General features: G+C 40.1%; 1 protein-coding gene across 1 annotated transcript in view; it reads right to left on the reverse strand.

Moving 5' to 3' along the window:
- COL21A1 (collagen type XXI alpha 1 chain) overlaps positions 1-16,913 on the reverse strand; it is a 285,509-nt gene that overhangs the window by 150,104 nt on the left and 118,492 nt on the right. Inside the window, exon 6 of the mRNA XM_077487822.1 lies at positions 9,738-9,911. Within this exon, the coding sequence (XP_077343948.1) occupies positions 9,738-9,911 (174 nt within the window). The remainder of the gene's footprint in view (positions 1-9,737; positions 9,912-16,913) is intronic.

Consider the following 16,913-nt stretch of genomic DNA (forward strand, 5'->3'; position numbering starts at 1 on the left):
CACGCACAGAAGCAAAGTGGATTTGTGATATCTATGCTTTCTGAGAGAGCCTTGGCCTGGGCAAACCCTCTATGGGAGATGCAAAAACCTGTTGTCTTGAATTACCCTGAGTTTGTGGCTTTGTTTAAAAGGGTATTTGATGTTCCCGCATGCTCCGCTTCTGCTGCCAAGTGCCTAATGTCCATTGAACATAGTACGAGAACTGTTGCCGACTACAGCATTGAATTCTGTGCTCTCGCAGCAGAGGTTGCGTGGAATAATGAGGCCCTTGTGGCTGCTTTTTCGCATGGTCTCTCGGATACAATCAAGGATGAGATAGCAGCCCAAGATATGCTAATGAGCTGGAGAAGTTGTTCACGTTTGCCATCCTCATTGACTCCAGACTCAGAGAAAGACTCTCTTTTAAGGAATGCTTGCAGAAGCCTCCTGTACGTTTGTCTCCAAGCTTTGCAGTCCCACCCATGCCTCCCTCACCTCCCATGCCTCCTGGTACCGAGTTGGGCAGTAAAGGTGAACCCATGCACTTAGGTTTTATGCGTCTCTCTGAGGATGAGAGAATCTTTAGGAGGAGGGAGAGAGGACCTCTTTATGTATCATGACAAGGATAAGATTATGGTCCCTTTCACACACGTGGACTGTTCAGATCCGCCTGTCAGTTTTTCCAGGCGGATCTGAATGGCCGCTCCATACAGCTCTATGGAGCGTCGGATGTCAGCGCTGACATGTCCGATGACATCCAATCTGCCCCAATCCGATCCGCAAAATCCAGACAGATTGATATCCTATTTTCTATCAGTCTGCCAGATCGGATCAGATGAAAATGGACAGGCGGTCCGTAATCATCCAATCCCCCTATAGGGGAGAGCGGTCTCTCTGACAGGTCCGTCCCTGCACAGAGTGCAGAGACTGACTTGTCATCCGCCGGCTCAGCGAGGATCAACTGAGCGATCACCGCTGAGCAAGCAGAGTAGTAAAAACGGACAGCCCCATGTGAAAGGGGCCTAATGCACATTACTGCACAAAATTATTTCCTTTGGGGCTCTTCAATCCAGGTGCATGTTTGGTGAATCAACACGTGTCTTTGGCCGCATAGACCTTAATGTTAGTGCACAATAAATGCATGTACTGTAACATACCATTTTGTTGATTTTAGTGCATGAAAGTCCTCACTCCCTAGCAACATCTACTTTATTTGACTTTCATTGGCCGTACAAAAAATGCAGAATCATGAAAATGCACCAAAAGGTGTGTAGGTCTGCCCTTCAACCCCAAGAACCGTTTTACCCCTCTGGCACACCTAGCAAGGTAGTTAGTGAAACACCACAATAAATGACACACTAACACATATCACTGGATTCAATCTTCACAGTTTACTTACTCAAGAGGAGAACGTAAGTGAGTGTCATTCAGCCAAATCTTAGTAGAAAGCAACCCACATACCCAGTTGAATTAACTATAGGCAAATTATTAGGTATAAGTAGTAATAACCAATGAATAAAGATTGTACTTGGGGTAAAAGAGCAACAACAAGAAGTTTTAGCAAAGAGATTTCTTCTTGCTAGAAACTTTAACTGACATAGCTACCACTAAAGGGGAAGGAGGAGGGTCTGCCTACAATAACTCTAATCCTAATAACAGATGGAGTAATATAGGTACCAACAATAATTCCACTTTAAAGCCCCTTTCACACTGGGGCGGGAGGTGCGTTAGCGGTAAAGCACCGCTATTTTTAGTGGTGCTTTACCGTCGGATTTGTGACCTTATTTGGCTGCTAGCGTGGCAGTTTTACCTCCCGCTAGTGGCCGAGAAAGGGTTAAAAACCACCACAAAGCGCCTCTGCAGAGGCAGAGTATGACTTGATTTCAATGGGCAGGAGCAGTAAAGGAGCAGTGTATACAACGCTCCTTCACCACTCCAAAGATTCTGCTAGCAGGACTTATTTTTACCGTCCGACCAGCGCACCGCTCCAGTGTTTCAGGGTGCTTTGCAGGTGCTATTTTTTAGCGCTGTAGCGCCTGAAAAGTGCCCCAGTGTGAAAGGGGTCTAACAGCAGCAAAGAGTCAGTGTTCAGAATACAAGGCCTTGCAATTATCTTTACTGGCAGTTGGAGGTCAAAAAAAATGAATCCTCAAAGTGTAACAAAGGGAATCAGTAATCAGCATAAGAGATTTAAAAGGGGTAAGTGACAGGTCCTCTTGGCAATCCGTAACTATGTGGTCTGTATGTAGCGTTCAAAAGTGGCTAGTGCATCTTTAAAGTGAGCAAGTGCCCTCTCACCCATCCTGTGACCCAGGCAGAAAGGAGGATTTCTTGACCGATGAGTCTTCAAGTGGCCTGCCTGACCACCTTGCAACCAAATTGCCTCTTGTATCCAAGCACCCAGAAATGCACCAGAGGTCTCGCTCTGGTGGGACGCCCATCTCCCACCATTTCTAGACCTGTCCCTGGAGGAATCCCAGTGGGTAGTAGCAGCTCCTCCAGTCGCATCAATCTCTCACCTTGCCTCATGGTGATCTCCCCTTGTCCCAGGCAGCCTCTGCTGACAGGAATTCTCTCTGCTCCAGAGCATGCTGGCTATAGGGCTGTGTGAGATGGGGACTTCATGTCCCAGAATGCTGTTCACTACTGAAACCCCCTCTCTGATTGGCTCCTCTCCTCCTGCTAATGAGAGCCTCGGTCAGCTTGGCATGGCCGCAGAAGATGGGAGCCTCCATCAGTTTTGCATGGCCACGGAAGATGTGTGGCATCTGCTACATGTGCATAAAACATAACATCGAAAATGCACAAAAAACACAGGAAAATGCAGACGAAAAGGTGTGCACCTAGCCTTACTGTTTTTACCCCCTTCAATTAACTTCCTGTGCTTGAAGAAATCCCCCCCCCCCTTTACATTCTTTGTTTGTAAGAAAATTACTCTTGAAAAATAAGTACTATGGAACAGTTTGCAGTTTGCTATTTGAAGCTTTTCATGTATATACCAATGTATTCTATAAGATAATAGTTGACGTTTTATAGTATGCTGCCTTTTAATTAGATTAAAAGTAATTTATACTAACTCTACAAATATAATTATCCTTAGTTTTAATACTGGTTTCCTTTAAAAAAAAAAAAAAGCACACACACAAAACCACAGTATGGTTTGAATAATCGTAATATACACATTCACTTAAGCTGCGGTGGCTGTGCTTTTGCTGCCACAGAGTGTGGTTTGGCAAGGCATGAAATGTGAATATGAAGCTGCATTTGTTCATTCTTTGAAGTGTCAGAGAGCTTTGAGGAGCTTTAGGTAACAGGGCAAATAAAAAAAATAAAAAATTGGCGGGAAAACATGTTTTTTGTGAAAATTCATCACCTATAAGGGCTGTAAAAGTATAGAATGTTGTCAATATCTCTTTTTTGTGCACTGACATATTTGAGAAGATATTTTTATATTGCTCACTGTTCAGATTAAGTGCTTCTTAACTGTCAGCAATGCTAGAGGCATGACAGGATTATAGGTTGTCCCTAGTAACCCTTCTGTATAGCCTCGTAAACACGTTCAGATTTTCCACAAGCCTCGAACTTTTGTCTGAAGGGCGTTGGCCAAAAACTTGTCTTACGTACAAACGGCACACGATTGTCGGCCAACAAACACGAATGTAGTGACGTACTACGAGCCAATAAAGAGTAAGTTCAATTGTCAGGCACCACCCTTTGGCTTGCCACTGCTAAATTTTGTGTTAGTAGAAGTTTGGTGAGTGTTGATTTGCGCTTTTCATTTCGCACTTCACAGCTTGTCCAGTCCTGGAAAAGGAAGAGGAGGAGGATTTCTTAGACCAAAAATTGGTTGCTTTATTAATCCTGACCAATTATGTCATATGCCTTTGCTGTGGGAGCTCCAGGAGAATAATCCGAATGATTTTCGGAATTATCTCCTGATGACGGACCGCTGCTTTCAACAAAGAAGAAGAGAATTGTGTGCTGCATTTCAAAAGACAACAGACCGTTGTCTGCGGAAAATTTATAAACCTGCCATCCAACATTTGGCCAACAATTGACTGATGGAGCATACAAATAGTTGGATTTTTCCGCCAACAGCCATTCATCACACAATTCCGTTGGAAAATCTGATCATGTGTTCGAGGCTTTAAACTATGTGTCAGTACTTGTCTCCATTGGCTGGAATCCATCTAGAGTGGGAATTAGGATGCCATTTAGGTGGTGTGAGAGGTGGAACTACTGACTTGATATTAGCCAACCATCTTTAGAGTCCCCAAATGCCCTTCCTGTATATCTGCTGATACAGTTTTATTGGCAGAGTTTATATTGGTGATTGGGTTCTGGCATGCTAATTGGATCACATTGTATCTGTGACTGGTAACAAGTCCTAAATGCAATTATTGTTTGCATGTTAGGATAAAATATTGTTTAACTCAAAGGTCAGTCCTAAAATATCACCAATATAATTATTCGGGCAAGGACCTACCTTTGGAATAAGAATTGATTATTAGTGACTGTGCCTTTCAACAGCCAACTAATATCCTGGCTTTTTACACTGAACAACTTTGCTGCGATATGTTCCTTTTTATTGAACCTATGCTACCTGCTACAATGATTATACAGTAGATGTAGTTGAATGTGTTCTTTCTGCATGATTTTTTCAGTTCGGCAGAAAGAGACTGAGTGACTTTTTTTCTTCCCTAGCTTTATAGTCCAATATCTTGGGAATAAGTAAATAACTTTGCAAACCACATAGTAAGGCTTTCACACATCACTATTAAGAAAACATTAGACCTAACATTATATTCCGAAATGAAAAACTACACTTTAAACGTGTATATTTTACAACCCTGCAAATCCCTTAAATGGAACCCAAAGGATATCACTTGCAGGATTGTGGTTTCCTAGGGCATACTAAAGTACTAGCACATGTTTAAAAATGTTCAGATTGGTTATAGTAACCTTTAGGCTACTTACTATACAAATCTGATTTTTTTTTTCTGGAAATTGTTCAGGAATAATTGAACATAATTTAATTTGATAACATCTGGCTGCCAACATACAAGCATCCACAAAGCCACCAAACTTCTTATGTAATCGACATATTTCTGGCTTTTTTGTGGGATCACTTAGGTTTAGCAATTGCTAAAATGGTTTATAAAGCTTATACGCTTTGTATGTGTGTGTTTATAAGCATGCTTTTTCTGCTGCTGTGTCATGCATTAACTTATCAGTAAAATATCTGAATATCTTTAACTATTGCAAACTGTGTATGTAATTTTAAAGTGGTTGTTAAGCCACTGTGTCTTATGCCTACAATATCCTCTGTTTTTTAAATGATGTGCCCCAGTGTATGTGTTTTTTTAGCTCCGCTCAACGCTCACGTGACCGCCTGCTGCTCTCCTCTCTGGGTCTGACAGCTACAGCAGAAGGGGCTGAGAATCCTCTGCTGACATCAGCCAGGAGGAGGAGAGGAGGAGAGAGGCGAAGGGTCAAGTGAGCGCTGATAGGCGCTATGAAATAAGGTATACAGTGGCTTATTTAAAAAAAAAAAACACATACATCAGGGCACATCAATTATGATAACAAAGGAGATTGTAGGCATAACACACAGTTATGATAGCAGAAAAAGGGGAGGGCCGGGGAGCGGATCAGAGCTGACAGGCAGGGAGAGGACAGAGGAGAGCAGCAAATGATGGAGGCACGTCAAGTGACCACGGTGTCAGGGCTCAGCAGCCATGATAAACTGTGGTCAGTTTACAGAGGGGAGGGCAGCACCAGGCAGGATCAACCAGGTATTTTAGATTATAGAAGGGGCCAAATTACACAGTAGACATGTACAGAATGAAAACATGTGTCTAGTTTAGTTATGTTTCTATTCGTTATTTACATAAATTTGTTTAGTTAAATTCGCTTAACCCATTTAATTTGTTTTCAGAATTTGTTTCATTTATACAATTCAAATCGAATCAAATTGTCAGACTTTGCATTCGAATTGATTCAAATAGTTGTCAAATTAATTTAGAATAGTTTTCAAATTTGAATCGTTTTTTAATTCAAATAGTTTTCCAATTTACAAAGGGAATAAAATAGAATAGAAAATAAAGGAATGAAATAGAAAAAATATAAAGCATATAATATAATAGAGTAAAACAGAAAAAAATAGAATAGTAAATAAAAGAACAGAATAGAATGGAAAAGAATAGAAATGAATAGAATAAAAAAGAATAGAATAAAATAGAAAGAACATAACCATCTTCTGAAATTTGAATAGAAAAGAATAGAATAGAAAATAATTTAATTAAAAACACAATAGAAAAGAATAGAAATTTGAATTTAAATAGACTAGAAAAGAATAAATTAGAATATTTTATATTCTATTCAAAACAAATTGATTCTATTTGAATTTTGGGAAATGATTATATTCTTTCTATACTATTCTATTTTTTTTTAATTCTTTTACTTTTCTATTTGTTTAATTTATTCTATTAGTTTCTATTCCATTCTAACCTATTCTATCCTTTTCTATTCTTTTCTATTCAAATTAAAATTTATTCCATTTCAAATTCAAATTTTAGAAGTATTATATTCTTTATATTCTATTCTATTCTATTGTGTTATTTTTTCTATACTATTCAATACTATTCTGTTATTTTATATTCTATTCTACTCTATTCTTTTCTATTCTATTCATATTGATTATATTTGAATTTTGGGAAATGGTTATATTATTTCTATTCTATTCTATTCCAACATATTGCTTTTCTAAATCTATTCTATTATAGTCTATTCTATTCTTTTTTCAATTCTATTCTTTTTTATTCTTTTCTTATGCATTCAAATTCAAATTTATTCTGTTTGAAATTCAAATTTAAAAACTATTTAAATTTGAAAACTATTTAAATTTGAAAACTATTTAAATTTGAAAACTATTTAAATTTGAAAACTGAATTCGAAAACTATTTGCATTCAAAAACAATTACAATTCGAAAATAAATTTGAATGCAAAAACTATTCGAATTTGAAAACTTTTCGAATTTGAAAACTACCGTATATACTCGAGTATAAGCCGAGATTTTCAGCCTCTTTTTTGAGGCTGAAAGTGCCCCCCTCGGCTTATACTCGAGTCATCGCTGTCTGCCCGCTCGATCAGCGTGTCGAGCAGACAGACAGCGGCCATTCTAGAATTCAAAAGCCGCGCCTCCGGCTCCGCCTTCGCCTGTGATAGGCGGAACACTGAATTTCCCAGCAGCCTGTGTTCCACCTATCACGGGCATCGTCTCATCCTCGTACTACGGACGAGGATGAGACGATGCCCGTGATAGGCGGAACACAGGCTGCTGGGAAATTGAGTGTTCCACCTATCACGGACATCCGATAGGCGGAACAGCAGTCAGTGGGAAATTGAGTGTTCCGCCTATCACCGACGGAGGCGCGGCTTTTGAATCCTAGAATGGCCGCCGACGAAGAGCTGAAGGACGGAGGCTCGGCTCGGGACGGGACGGGCCGGGACGGGCCGGGACGGGCCGGGCCGGGCCGGGACGGGACGCAGGCTGGACGGGACGCAGGCTGGACGGGACGCAGGCTGGACGGGACGCAGGCTGGACGGACACAGGCAGGCTGGACACAGGTAGGCTGCACGGACACACACACACACACACACACACACACACACACACACACACACACACACACACACATGCATGGACACACACACACACGGATGCATGGACACACACACAGGGATGGATGGACCCACAGGGATGGACGGACACACAGGGATGGACAGGCATGTCTCACCCTCGGCTTATACACGAGTCAATAATTTTTTCCAGTTTTTTGGGGGTAAATTGGGGGCCTCGGCTTATATTCGGGTCGGCCTATACTCGAGTATATACGGTATTCGAATTCCGTCCAAATTGTTTTCCATTGTTTCAGATTTGTTAACATACGGTACTATTGTAATTCGGAAATTTGAATACATCCGAATTTTCAAAAGACGAAAATTTGTCCGAATTTCAATTCGGAACTAAACAAACTACACATGTCTATTACACAGAACAAGCACTGTGCTGTATAACATGCTTTAAAGGAACAGGCTCAATATATTATATATATATATGTTTTTTTTGTTACAAACACTGTAACTGAGACAATTGCTTTCAGGCACCAAATTGATTATAGAACTACTTGCAAATGCCATTAGCATATCTTCAAAATCTTTATTGACAACGGATGAGCTTCGAGTTTGAGTCGAACTCATGTTCTACTCGAACATTGTCTGTTCGCCTGTTCAGCGAACAGTGAACAATTTGGGCTATTCGCCGCAAATTTGAAAAGCCGGAACACCCTATACAAGTCTATGGGAGAAATCTAAAGTGCTCATTTTAAAGGGTAATATGCAGGTTACTGTCCTAAAAAGTGTTTGGGGACCCGGGTCCTGCCCCAGGGGACATGGACCAATGCAAAAAAAAGTTTTAAAAACGGCCGTTTTTTCAGGAGCAGTGATTTTAATAATGATTAAAGTGAAACAATAAAAGTGTAATATTCCTTTAAATTTCATAGCTGGGGGGTATCTATAGTATGCCTGTGAAGGGGCGCATGTTTCTGGTGCTTAGAACTGTCCCTGCACAAAGTGTCATTTGTGCAGGAAAAAAAGTATTTTAAAATCACTTGCGGCTAAATTGTCGGCTCCCCGTAATACAGAGAACACTCAATGAGTGTTCTCTGTATTAGCCGACAATTCATTCATTCATTGATTAAAAAAAAAAAAAAAGCCTGGGGGTTCCCCTAAATTCAATTACCAGGCCCTTCAGGTCTGACATGGATATTAAGGGGAACCCCGTGTCAAATTAAAAAAAAAATTGACGTGGGGGTCCCCCTAAATATCCATACCAGACCCTTCAGGTCTGATATGGATATTAAGGGGAACCCCGCATCAAATTTAAAAAAAAATTGATGTGGGGGTCCCCCTAAAAATCCAAACCAGACCCTTTATCCGAGCACGCAACGTGGCAGGCCGCAGGAAAAGAGGGGGGACGAGAGAGCGCCCCCCCTCCCTCCTGAACCGTACCAGGCCACATACCCTCAACATTGGGAGGATACTTTGGGGGTCTGTGACCCCTCAAAGCACCTTGTCCCCATGTTGATGAGGACAAGGGCCTCATCCTCACAACCCTGGCCAGTGGTTGTGAGGGTCTGCGGGCGGGGGGCTTATCAGAATCTGGAAGCCCCCTTTAACAAGGGGACCCCCAGATCCCGCCCCCCCTGTTTGAAATGGTAAGGGGGTACAAAAGTACCCCTACCATTTCACAAAGAAAGTGTCAAAATGGTTAAATAAGACAAACACACTTTTGAAAAATTCCTTTATTAAAAATAAAAAAAAATAAAAAAAGATTCCAGCGGTGCTAATCCACTCTTGCTATCCAGTGACGGATCTCCAACTTCCTCCCCACCGCCCACCTCCTGGCCCCGGCTGTATTTACCTCTGGGGTTGACAGTTGACAGCCTGGCAACCCCAGAAGTAAGTACAGTGGGGACCAGCGGGGTGGGGAGGGTGTGCAGGGTTAGTTCACCTTTACATCTTCAGTGATATGACACATCTAAAGCTATATGGTAATTATAGTTATAGTTATATGGTAGTTCTGACATGTTTGTATTGTTTGAAAAAACATTTAAATAATGGAATCCCCAAATTCAAGTAAAAAAATAAATAAAAAAGCATGATTCTGTAGGTTTTATTTTATACCCCCACTTACCTGGACAGATTCTTCTCTACCAGGGTATTTTCCAATCTGAGTTTTTCCACTGATATAGATTCCTATAACTGGAAGTAGTTTTCTTGTCTCAGTTTCTTGATCATCTATATATAAAGTCACATCTTCTTCTGTTACTAAAAGTCTTATTTGGTGCCAACCTTCATCAAATAGCTTCTACGTGAGAAGAGAAATTAATTGTACAACACTGATTAATTACTTTAATAATTACTTTTGCTAAAAAAAAATTCTGACACAAGCAATAGCCAAAGAGTAACTGAACTATAAAGATAATTGTAAAACCTACAGCTGTAAAAACATTTAATTTAGCTAGATAAGCATAACCAAAGCAAGTTTGTATTTTTAAAAGGTCTTCTAGACCAAGGTTTTTTAAGAGGAACTAAACCGTGGAAGCTGTGCCCCAAAAAAATGCAGAGAGAGGGAAATTGACTAGTCCCCAATATTGCCAGTGTTCTCCCTGTAGCCAATCTTTTCCCCCCATTACTGACTTGCCATGCCTTGTTCTGCACTCTCAGTGTGGAGGTGACCATCTTGGTAGAGGCAGGGCTTTGCCCACTCTTGCCAGAGCCTCAGTAAAGGAGAACAGTAAGCATCACCAAATCTCACTTAAAATTTCTAAAAACTAGCAGTCACAGGCAACAGTGCTGTAAACCTAACACAGGAGATTTACAGTTACAAGGCTTTAGGCACAGGAGTGCCTAGACACACTCATATACTAGGAAATGCACTGCCTTTTTGCAGGAGGAAGATTTAGGCCTGATTCACACCTATGCATTTTTGGTGCTTTTTGTATTTTGCAGATTTGCAGTACAGTCCATTTAACATGGTTTCTTATGGAACTTTTTCTGTAGTGCAAATCTGCAAAATGCAAAAAGCACTAAACATGCATAGGTGTGAATCAGGCCTTAGGTACTGCATAGGGACAATTGCCAATATTAAATATCCTCTATAACAAAGCACAGCTGTCAAGTACAAATATGTGATCGCTGTGATTGTTACGTAAAGGGAAAATCACTCTTTCATATCTTGCCCTTAGGCCTGGTTCAAACCTATGCATTTTTAGTGCTTTTTGCATTTTTCAGATTTGCACTACAGTCCATTTACCATGGTTTCCTATGGAACACGTTCTGTAGTGCAAATCTGCAAAATGCAAATAGCACTAAAAATGCATAGGTGTGAACCCAGCCTAAGAGATATCTGTTTAAACTAAGGCCTGGTTCACACCTATGCAGGTTGCAGTTGATGCATATTCCAGGTGCATTTTGATTTTTACAATACACATTGTTGATCCATTGAAGTCTATGGAACCAAAAACACAACCTGCTCGTCCCTGGCCCTTTCCATAAAATGTACAGATGTGTAAAATGCACTAAAAAAGGCATAGGTGTGAACCATGCCTTAAAATACATTTACCTAAAAATCAAATACATTTAGGCTGGATTCACACCTATGCCTTTTTAGTGCTTTTTGCATTTTGCAGATTTGCACTACAGTCCATTTAACATGGTTTCCTATTGAACACGTTCTGTAGTGCAAATCTGCAAAATGCAAAAAGCGCTAAAAATGTGTAGGTGTAAGGCTGGATTCACACCTATGCATTTTTAGTGCTTCTTGCATATTGCAGATTTGTACTACAGAACATGTTCCATAGGATCCCATAGTAAATGAACTGTAGTGCAAATCTGCAAAATGCAAAAAGCACTAAAAATGCATAGATGTGAATCCAGCCTAAATCAGGCCTTAACATTGTTTCCTATGGAACACATTCTGTAGTGCAAATCTGCATTCACACCTATGCATTTTTAGTGCTTTTTGCATTTTGCATAGGTGTGAATCTAGAGGTGTACATTTGCACTACCATCATCTGATTATTTGTTTGTCAAAAAAAAGAAAGCATATAGAAGGTTCTAAAATAAATACTCATGGGTCTATTTAAACATCTATCAACTATCAAACATTTATTGGCCGAATGTCAAAAGCACTCGTCCATGCTGCATGCAATCTACCCGTATTTTCACTACGACTTCCTATAATGATCAGCTCCATCTAGTGGCCAAAATTAAGCATATTTTTCTGAAATACCTTAATCAGAATATATACCATATTTTGTCAACTAGACAGAGCTTATGATCATAGGAAGTCATAGTATTATTAGAAAATATGCTTGTGACATTCATCCAGGAAATGTTTTATAACTAGACCCCTAAGTATGGATACTAGATTAACATAAAGATTAAAGAGGAAGTAAACCCTGATGGGTTTACTTCTTTTTTGTCTCCCTGCAAAGGTAATGCATAATGGGCTACTATGCTTTGCATAGTAGCCCATTATGTGTCACTTACCTGACACAGGAGCCAGCGATGTCACCCCTGTCCCCTGCAGCACAGAGCTTCCATATTCTTCCTGGTATCGCTGCTCCGGCCACTCACATCGCCGGAGCAGCGATGATGTCACTCCCGCGCATGTGCACGTGAGCCGCCACTAACGGCATATCGCCATTAGCAGCAGCTAATGGACCTACAGGTAAGCCTTAATCTAGTCTTACCTGTAGGTCAAAGTGGTTTGTAAGGGTTTAAAACCACTTTAAAAAGATTAGTGAAGGCTTACAAACCATCTACAAACCACAAAAGAAATATAAATTGAAATGAAGGTGCTTTACTAATTATCCAATATTTATCAATCATTATACCTGCTGAGATTAAAAACTGGATAAAAGCTATTTTCTTAATTTCTACTTCCCAGTAAAACCACCAAACTCCCTCTGCTGATTGTGATTAAAATGGAACTATGGGCAAAATCAAAAATGACATACTGCATATGATTGAATTTTTCAATAATATTAACATAGCAGTTTTTGTTCTGAGTCCCCCTGTAGCATAGTTATATTACCTCTTGATCCTATCAGTAAGTCTGTTTTCTTAATGTCCATTGACCTACCAAGCTGACCAGTGGGGATGAGCTTGGCGTTTGGTCCAAACTAATGTTTAGGGCGTTTGGTGTGGAACAACGTGATGGCTTCTGGCTGTTAATGGTCATCAAAGAAAGCAGCGGCTGCTTATACTCGCTGCATTCTTACCAGCCACTGACATCACCCATCCCATTCACTTGTATAGCCTGGAATCCCCAGCCATGTAAATAAATGGGAGGGGAATGGAGCCTTACATCATTGAACAAATTTGGCCATAACTGGGCAATAATATTACCACTATTCCCGCCTCTTCCTTTATATAGCCAATGACAGCTCGAGTAGCCATCATTCGGCTAGTGTTACCGTTGTGGCAGGTCATAATTTTTTATTTTTTTTGCTGGGCAACGGTGTTGGGCATTGTGATTTATGATGGATTTGCAATGAGGAAGTGTTTTTGGTATTTTTATTTTTCAGTAAAGGATTTATCAAATGTTTGGGTTTCTCTATTTCTAGATCACATCTTTTTTTGTGAAAGAGTAGGGTTACTATATATACCATACTCATTTATGTATGGGGGGGGCAGTATCATGTGCCCCCTTATATTAAAGAAGGCTTCCAGATACTGATATGTCCAGCCCACAAACTCTCACAACCACCAAGTAAGGGTTGTGGGGATAAGGTCCTTGTCTGCATCAACCTTGTCTGTTCCACCTGGCAAAGCCCCCTTACATTTTGAGTACATGTGATCTAGTATGGTTCAGGAGAGGAGGAGAGCACACCCCTTCCCCCTTAAAAAAAGGGGTTGGTATGCATTTTGGAGGAACTTTTTCTTTTCATGCTTGCTGTAGGATGTGCTAAAGTGAAATAAAAATGCTGATAAAAAAAAACTGCACTGACACAAACTCCTCCAAAGTCCCCCCCCCCACAATACATAACACTCTTAGGGGCCTTTTATGAATGTTGGGGGACCTTTGGGGCCTGTTTGCTGTTCATTTAAAAGAGCGAGAGGGATATGTAATTTTCTGGCAATTTTAAACTTGTTTTTCCTTTGTAAGTGTCAATGATAAAAAAAAAAAAAAATCACTGCTCCCAGCCATATGGAATTATTAGAAAACATGTTTGCTTTGGTTCATATTTCCCAGGGTAGTGCACACATCCCCATGCTATTTTTTCACCCCCCCCTACCAATTGCCCGATTTTTATTTGACAGATTGAGATCCCATTGATTTCAATGGAGTTCAGGTATGCCATCCAAACTTCTTTGAATTTTGGTGAATCCCTGCCGAACAAAACCCAGGGCAGTTCATCTCATTACTACTGTCCACCAAAAAGTGAAAGTTACATTGTTGAGGTAAACCAATTAACACTGACAGGGGTGCTTATAATTGTCAGTGGTTATTCATTTGGTTTAAAACTTTATTCCAAAAAATAAAAAATTGTTTCTGTAACTTATTAAGCATGTTAGCTGGAGTTAGACTTGACAATGCCCCTGTTCAAAAAACAAACAAAATAGATACAGTGAAGAAGTGAGGGTAGTGTATTACTGGCTTGGTCACCAGGTGAATAAAAGGGGGGAAAAAAAGCCTTAAAAAAAGGATTAGTAAATTGCAATAATTGCAATTTTACATTTAGATTTAGATACACTTGCTGGCCGACCCATAGCAGACTTACTGCTACAGGGTGGCCGTTCTGTGTAGAATCACGTATATATAAGGAATTCTGCACTTCCTGTTAGGGGGCGCACGTTACTTCTGCTGTGATTTGTCACAGCAGAAGCCGATCAGCAGGTGCCGGCCAGTGGATGTCCGCTGATCATCGAGCAAAGACACAGGATGGAGCTCTCCATATGTAAACAATTCAGGACTCCATCCTGGCAGCAGGGATGTGATAGCTTTTCTTTCCCTTTAAAGCAGAGAATAAAATCCAGCACACCCCTTAGTAAAAACACCATACATATTACACATAAACACTGGTTAGGTACACATTTATCCCTTTGATCACTCTAGATGTTTAACCCCTTCCCAGCCAGTGTCATAAGTACAGTGGCATTGCATATTTTTAGCACTGATCCCTGTATTAGTGTCATTGGTTCCTCGTTCAAAAATTTTTATTTTATGTTAAAATAAATTACATGTACAGAATATAAGACAAATTATGTGATACCAGAAATAAAAAGTAGACATATTGAAGTACGGATGATACAAAGCAAAGAAGAATTTCAAGATATTCTTGTGAGAATGACAATAAATGGCCTTATATATTTTAGAATTTGAAAACATTCTTATAGCTGAGTTTTAAACATTTTAATCACAAGAAAATATAAATATGTCTAAAAGAAAATATATGATTTTAAAGTTTTGACCATAACCTCTAAAGTATGTTTATAGTAAGTATTATATAGTAAGGGAAGAACATAAAAGGTATATAGGAGGGGGAGGGGAGGGAATAATTCTCCGGAGGAGGTTTTATATATCATCTAATGTTGTAATTCTATAAAAAATCGTAATCACCATAACAGTAAAACTCGGTTGTCAATATTATCTGACGTATAATATTTAATCCAGGGTTTCCATATGATATCAAACTTTGTCATCTGGTTTTTATCTATTGCGTCCATTTTAGCATGGATGAAAAGTGTCATTGGTTCCTACAAAGTGTCAGTTAGGCCGCGTACACACGGGCGGACTGTTCGCCCAACTTTGTTAGTCAAACAGTTTGACAAACAGTCCGCTCAAAATTTGCATGAGCGGACTTGACTACACACGATGAACGAACAGTCCGCTGAAACCGTGCGCGATGACGTGAACGGCACGTACGACGGGACTAGAAAATGACGTCCTATACACTGCAATGCAACCTTCGGCGTGTAAATTCTTTCTGAGCATGCGCGAGACTTAGTTTGACGAACAAGCCTACACACGAGGGGACTGTCCGCTCAAACCAAGTTTCAGCGGACAGTTTTACGGGATTTCCGAAAAACTTTGTTCGTCAGACTGTCCGCTGAAACTGTCCGCTGAAGCCCACACACGAGCGGACTGTCCGCTGAAACACTGTTCAGCGGACAAAGTTGGGCGAACAGTCCGCCCGTGTGTACGCGGCCTCAGTGTCAGACTGTTCCCAACAATGTTGTAGCTCTGCTATAAGTGGTTGATCACTGTCTTTACTAGTATAAAAAAAAATGTAAATTCCGGTATACATACCATAGTTTGTAGACACGTTAACTTTTGTGCAAACCAAGCAATATACGCTTATTGGGATTTTTTGACAAAAACATGTAGCAGAATACATATTGGCCTAAATTTACGAACAAATTTGATTTAAAAAAATGTTTTATTGGACATGTTTTATAGCAGGACGTCAAAATATATATATTTTTTTCAAAACCTTAAGTCTTTTGTTGTTTATAGCGCAAAAAATAAAAAAACCCAGTGGGGATCAAATACTACCAAAATAATTTTATGAGTTAAAGAGGAGTTCTGCCTGGCGGAGGAAGGGGGGACAAACTTCCAAGTGACTCATGCAAGTTGGGACAGGGACCTGTCAAAAACAGGTACCCCCCAAAAGGTGCTGAATGTGGCACCAGAGAGGGGGGATGAAGCAAATAAGCAGGGGTTCCACTTTTGGGTGGAACTCCGCTTTAAGGTAACACAGTGCCGTATCGCAAAAAATGGCCTGGTCATGAATGGGGGTAAATATTCCAGAAGTCCAGTGGTTAATATTGGAAAATTATGTTTTACATTGTATTTTCTGTACAGTCTGCATTTTGAGGTCATCAGGTTTCACCCTCTTACATATTTCTATAATTTGTTGGTAGGTATAGCACTCAATGTTAACAAAGTGTTGTGCACTGTGTCCAGACAAAAGTGCTGCCAAAAAGAATAAAGGTTTGGGGGTGGGCATGCTGGAAGGAAGCAATAGGAAAATAGTGTTCTGTATGTTTTTTAGTCAAAGGGCTTTTAGCTTTGCAGATATAATCTGGTCAATAGTGTGTGAAAACTAACCAAGTGCCTTCCATGGAGTCTTTTTTTTTTTTTTTATAATTTACTTATTTGCATATCCCCATTGCACAAGAGCTAACATATCTCCTTTTCCTGGCGGACAAATGCTTGACAAATCACTGTGCATGGTGAAATATGGAATGAAGAATTGATTTGAATACTTTTAGCTCAAATCAACTGCTTAAACCAGAGTTTAGGTGATTGCAGTGTGTGAGCCTTGAGCCCCATACACACTATCAGATTTTCTTCTGA

This window comes from Lithobates pipiens, unplaced genomic scaffold (assembly GCF_037356315.1).
Source record: "Lithobates pipiens isolate NorthernLeopardFrog02 unplaced genomic scaffold, aLitPip1_a1.2 Scaffold_18, whole genome shotgun sequence".
NCBI lineage: Eukaryota > Metazoa > Chordata > Amphibia > Anura > Ranidae > Lithobates > Lithobates pipiens.